Source organism: Frankliniella occidentalis, unplaced genomic scaffold, assembly GCF_000697945.3.
Source record: "Frankliniella occidentalis isolate FOCC.00 unplaced genomic scaffold, Focc_3.1 Scaffold20, whole genome shotgun sequence".
NCBI classification, from domain to species: Eukaryota; Metazoa; Arthropoda; class Insecta; order Thysanoptera; family Thripidae; genus Frankliniella; species Frankliniella occidentalis.
In genome coordinates this window covers 1,499,921-1,505,459 of record NW_026267150.1, presented here as the reverse complement: position 1 = coordinate 1,505,459, position 5,539 = coordinate 1,499,921, and the positions used below count along the sequence as shown (strand labels likewise).

The window sequence follows — 5,539 nt, the reverse complement described above, 5'->3', positions numbered from 1 at the left end:
GCTGCGGCTCGCTGCAGTTTGTAAGGCGGTAATTATCGCATCGCATTCAAGTGCAAACATTTAACCGCGGACTTTGAACCCATCGAGCCGGCGGCGCCTTCTCACACTTGTGGCTACTTCTCACGGTGCGAGGGGGGCTGCGCTGTGCTATGCTGCGCTGTGCTACGCTGTGCGGCGCCGCGTGCGCGCGCCGGCAAACCAGACAGACCGCCATGTTCGAGTTGAGGGCGGGAGAACCGTCCGGCCATCAACTTGACCCAAGGTTTCCCGCGGTTAGGCCCTGGTTCAGAGCAGTAGGGGGGGCTTCACTGTTCAGGTCGTTCCTACCCTTGATAGCGCCTTCGTCTAGTGATCACCCCGAAAGAAGCGTGGGGTGCGTCAAACGCTGAGGTTGCTCGATAACCCTGTAATACGTGGGCGCGCAGGGCGGGCCGCCGACCTTACACGACTGCGTTGCGGCTCGGCCTATCCAGCGCGTTGCAGGAGCTTACACTCAGGATGCACTATGTACTGTCAGCGCAGAAAGAATTGAACCCTTTCTGCTTGGAACATGGACGTCAGCCGTCAGAGGGGTTTAATTCTTTCTGCGCTGATTGTACCGCACTGTAAAAAAAAATGTTGTCACTTAACTACAAATTCGTTGTTAAGTTTTTAACTGACTCGTGTTGTTGTACTACAGCTTCGATTGTCAAATAACAGCAAATGTTGTCCAGTTACAGTAATAAAAAAGTCAGCAAAAACCAAATGGTGCCCATTAGTACAATATGAACAATGCATTGACAACAAACGTAGTTGTTTTTCAACAACTTCTGTTGTTCTCGAACAACTGAGGTGTTGGTCAACAACTGAGCTGTTTTTTAACAACTAATTTTTACAGTGCGGCAGCACACACTGCAGGCATTGTCGAAAACACACAATAATTTTGCCTGCGCTAATGCCTAAACTGGCAGTCTTTAAAAGCAATTCGCAATATTTTACAGCAGTGTTCATGATCTGTCGAGGGGCTCGTTAGAGCGCTTGCTGCTGCCCTGCGGCCGCCGTGCGCGAGAGGAGTTGGAAAGGGAGGGACAATGTAATGCTGATAAGGGTTCGAACCTGGCATTGCGCAACGCAATGCGCTATGCAGCGGCCGCGCTGCGGCGGGCCTGGCGGCGCCCGCGGTTCAGTGTCAGACCAGTGTCAGCTCCTCTGACCGGCTCACTCACGGGAGGGGTGGGCGCTCCCCGCCCCCCTTTCACTTTTTAGGGAGTGGTCGCCGGTTACGCGCTGTGTGCGCTCATGCCGTACTTACCTCACGTGCGTACACACTGCCGAGCATCCCGGGCTCGTCCCTGACACGCCGGCCACGTTGTGGGCGCACAGGGAGGCAGGGCTCGCGCCAAGTACAAAGAAGCCGTGTGCTAGCTTTATCTGGACTGTTCTCTTCCAATCAAACCTTCTGACGTGACCTAATGACTGGAAAGGGGGGTGGGGGCAGCCTTTTGGTGGGTGTGGGCTGGGCAGTGATGCTGGCGCGTCATCCGGGCACAGCTCTACTGACTGGCAGTAAGCGGGTCTTCTCCAAACGTTTGGAGAAGGCCTTTCGAAAAGAAAGTGACGTGACATCGCCTAACGTGGGCGGCGTGCCCTGTGACTGAGTGTGTGTTTAACGAGTATTGATTCTGTTTTTTTCTCCTTTCAGGTTCGAACAGGAGTCTACGGCCGCTGGAGACACCACTGTTTGGCTGCGAGTGACATTTCATGCTGTTACCCTATCCGAGGTAAGGCTTTTCTGAACACTGAGTCTACCGGGTGTAACTGTGAATACGCAGTAGTGTTGCGGGTTTGCCTACTCTTTACACCCGTAAGGGGCCATGGCCCCTGCGGGCATATTGAGTATACAATACCGGAACACTGCTCCGTATTCACAGTTACACCCGGTACATTGATTGCCAAATTTTCAGCGATCATTACTAATTTTTCAGCAACCGTTAATGTTTTTGCAATTTTTTTACTTTCCGCGTAACGTTTTGGATCACATTCCAATTTCATTGTTTAAAGAGCGTTCGAACGAGCTGCTATGGTTTTAAATGACACCCACTTTCCAATATTATCAATCTAAACGGAAGTACTAAAGTATAAAAAACCGTAACGTTTCAATGCTGATCATGATGATTGCTGATTAACCACTGTGCCCTGTACACTGATAAATTCATATCTCTAATAATTCAGTAGTAATCATCCATGTTTGCTAATAATTCAGCAATCAATGTACACTGTTGAGTTTTCAGAGTAGTAACCAATTGACTTTAACCTATAGAACAGACTTGATCAACGCTCGAAAGTCCTTCACAAGCAATTTCACATTTAATGCATTAGTGATCACACTGTAATTGTTTTCAGGGACGGAGAGAATGGCGTAGGTGAAGAACTAAACGAGATATGCTTTTGGACGCACCGACCATGTGTCGAGGAAATGAAAAACCCTTTGAGGCCTTTGGCGACGACGATGGTGTGGGGAGGCTGCATTCAGGACTGCAGTGCTCGCAGTGCCCCATCACCTTTAAGTCCCACAGCCTTCTCCGCCGGCACCTCATCCGCGCGCACGAAGAGGTGATGCTCTACGGCTGCACGGACTGCCTGCGGATGTTCACCAGCGTGTATGAACTTCAAGAGCATCGTAGTACAGCGCACATTAACGGTTGTGGTAAGCCTGTGCTCTGTCCCGAGTGTCCCAAATCATTCTCCTCAGAGAGATCGCTTCATCAACACAGACGCTATCATAGAGAGTCGGAGTTAATACCGTGCCCCATGTGTGATGTGAAGTTTAGGTACCCTGGGGAGCTTAGGGCTCACTTGGCTGTTCATTCTCAAGCGAGACCATTCCAGTGCCATTTGTGTGAAAAGGCTTTTAAATACAAGCGTAACCTCCAGAAGCACTTCCTAACTCATACGGGGCTGAAACCACACGAGTGCCACCTCTGTGGCTGTAGGTATGCAGAACGAAGTAGCCTAACAAAACATCTGAGGTCTCATTCCACGCCTGGTGGCAGACCCTTTAGCTGTGATGTCTGTCGTAAAAGATTTGCTGATCATTTCCAGCTTTCTGCTCATTTAGAAAGTCATATTAATTCATCCATGACTGCCATCACTTCTAATGCTCCCCTCTACGAGCAGTTTCCCCCTTCAAACAGTTTCACCAATGCTCTACAGGAACCTCTGCAATTGAAACTTGAACTGTCAGAAATCAAAAAAGAATTGTTTGTACCAGGTGATCTTCTGAAAAAATCGTTCGACTGCACGGAGTGTCCTGAGACATTCGAAAGAAGAAGTGATTGGCTTCGGCACTTCCGTATTCACAGGGGGTCCCGGCCATACAAATGTACTGAGTGCTGGAAGACATTTCGTGAATCGAGTGACTTACGAAATCACTTGTTTGATCACACGAAAGAACTTTGTGATTCTTTTAGTAATGACTCAAATGATTCGTGTTTTGCTACTAGTGATGAGCTGGAGGACATTACAGATGTGACTTCGGGTGATTCTCTACACCTTAACTCTACAAAAATTGTTGATGATATAAGTGATCATATATCCCTTGATTTAACAGAGCCAACTAGTGATGGAATGGATGACAGTATGAATTACTGTGATTTGACTGACAGCTTACGTGATGATCTAAGTGATGGAGGCTTTAGCGAGTGGTCTGGTGCTTTAAGACAATTACATTTTCGCAAAAATTCAAAACCTCATAAATGTCCAATGTGCCGCTTGCGGTTCCGTCAAGTCAACCATTTACTTCGGCACTTGGACACTCATCTTCCAAACAGACCTTATAAATGCCTAGAGTGTAACCAGTCATTCAAGCGATCAGACCATTTGCGTAGGCATATGTTAACTCACAATGCTAGGGAAAAACCCTTCAGATGTTCACAGTGCCCGGAACAGTTTGTATCGGCTCATTACTTAGGTCGCCACATGCGTAGCCATGCAGGAGACAAGCCGTACTCCTGTAAATATTGTGAATATAATTTCCGGAGCCCCAGTTCGTTAGAAAGGCATCTTCGAGTCCACAATGACAAGACGTCAAAAAGATTAGGAACCACCCCAAATAGCAAGACCTTCAAGTGTACTGAATGTTTACTTAAGTTCCGCAAGAAAAAATCGCTGATGAAGCATCTTCTGGAGCACCTCGGGCGTTGAACTTTTGCGTCTATTGTTGGTCCATTTCTTAACTTATTTGTATTCGTATTATTGTGTAAGAAAAATCCTTTGACGTTACTGCCGCTGAAAAATTAAATTCAGTGCTTCCACGATGCTTGGTTTTATTGTTATTAAAGGTCAGACACATTTTAAAAACTAAGTTTGGCGAAGAGCTAAAAAATTGTTCCTCTCATTAAGAACGTAATTTTAGAAAAATATGTCTAGAAACGGGGTGACTTCCGTATTATAAGTTAAGTCTACTGTAAGTTTTGTATTTATTATGTGATTGTTTTTACGTTACGTTCATGTTTGAGTTCCCCACAGTGTCTTGCAGTAGTTAATTTTAATTACAAATTTCTTTTTTGAAACTTTTCATATTGGAATTCTTTACCTACGCTCCGAAGAATTTTTTTTTTACTTAGGTTATCGCATCGACGTGTCTAAAGAAATACAGTAGAACGCGTTGCCATGTGCGCTAGTGTCAAAATGTTCAGTTAGGCTGTCGCTTTGTTGCTAGTCACGGAAGCGAAAACGAGGCATTGAGGAATCGGCAAAAGAAAACCTAGCCTGTGTAAGTAAGGAGTTATTGACATAATGAAAAATGTCCGAAAACTTCGAGAAATCCTGATTTGGAAGCTCTCCCTTTTATAACTGCAAAGTTATTATTCAAACACTGCGCCGTCCTCACTGTCAATCACATGTATGAATAAGAATTGCTTAACATTCCTTCACTGTAAAAAGTTTTGTTGGAAATTTCTAAACAATTAACTGGAAAATTTGCAATCCGATCAGTTTGGAAAATGTGTAATTCAAACAGTTCAGAAACATAATTTTCCAAACTGTTTGGAAAGTTCCGAACTTTTTGGAAAATATTCATGAACTTACGTCTAACATTTCTGATTGTTTTTTACTGAGTGTTATTTTTATTGTCACTTCACCTAGTTTTGGTATAAACTAGTAAGTTTACTGTTTCCCAAATTGTTCGGAAATTTCCAAAGAAAGGACTGGAAAAAAAATCCAACAAAATGTTGGAAAATCATGTTTCCAAACTATTCGGACAAATTTTTGTTGGAAATTTCCGACTCAGTGTTAGACCGTGTCTTTTTGACTTTTCTCCCCCTAGGCTATGTACTGTACATAACATGCGGGGCTATGCCGGGGGGATGTTCTTGAATTGAAAACTGTTTTTTTGTGTGTAATGCAAAGCTTAAGCTTTTTCTTAGTTGTTAGTGTTCTTTAAATAATATCTTGAGAAGCAGGGAGGGGTGGGGGCACGTTGCACTGCGGCGGTAACCGGTCGCTGCAACCTGACGCTGCAACGACAAACACGTCGCGAGTCGAAAAACGAATCGACTCC

The 5,539-nt window shown here is 45.2% G+C and overlaps 1 protein-coding gene across 6 annotated transcripts in view; it reads left to right on the top strand.

Moving 5' to 3' along the window:
• The window catches only part of LOC113202297 (zinc finger protein Xfin-like), a 33,786-nt gene that overhangs the window by 16,244 nt on the left and 12,003 nt on the right, over positions 1 to 5,539 (top strand). For 2 of the 6 annotated variants that reach the window (XM_052264555.1, XM_052264557.1), the window contains exon 2: positions 1,682 to 1,760. The exons of 1 other annotated variant lie outside the window; for it this stretch is intronic. Coding sequence is in view for 3 of the 5 variants with exons in the window: in XM_026416446.2 (XP_026272231.1) it covers positions 2,422 to 4,182 (1,761 nt within the window). In the remaining 2 variants the exon portion in view is untranslated. Of the gene's footprint in view, positions 1 to 1,681; positions 1,761 to 2,382; positions 4,536 to 5,539 lie in introns of those variants that run through there. 3 more of the 6 variants (XM_026416447.2, XM_052264558.1, XM_026416446.2) reach the window with 3 other exon arrangements.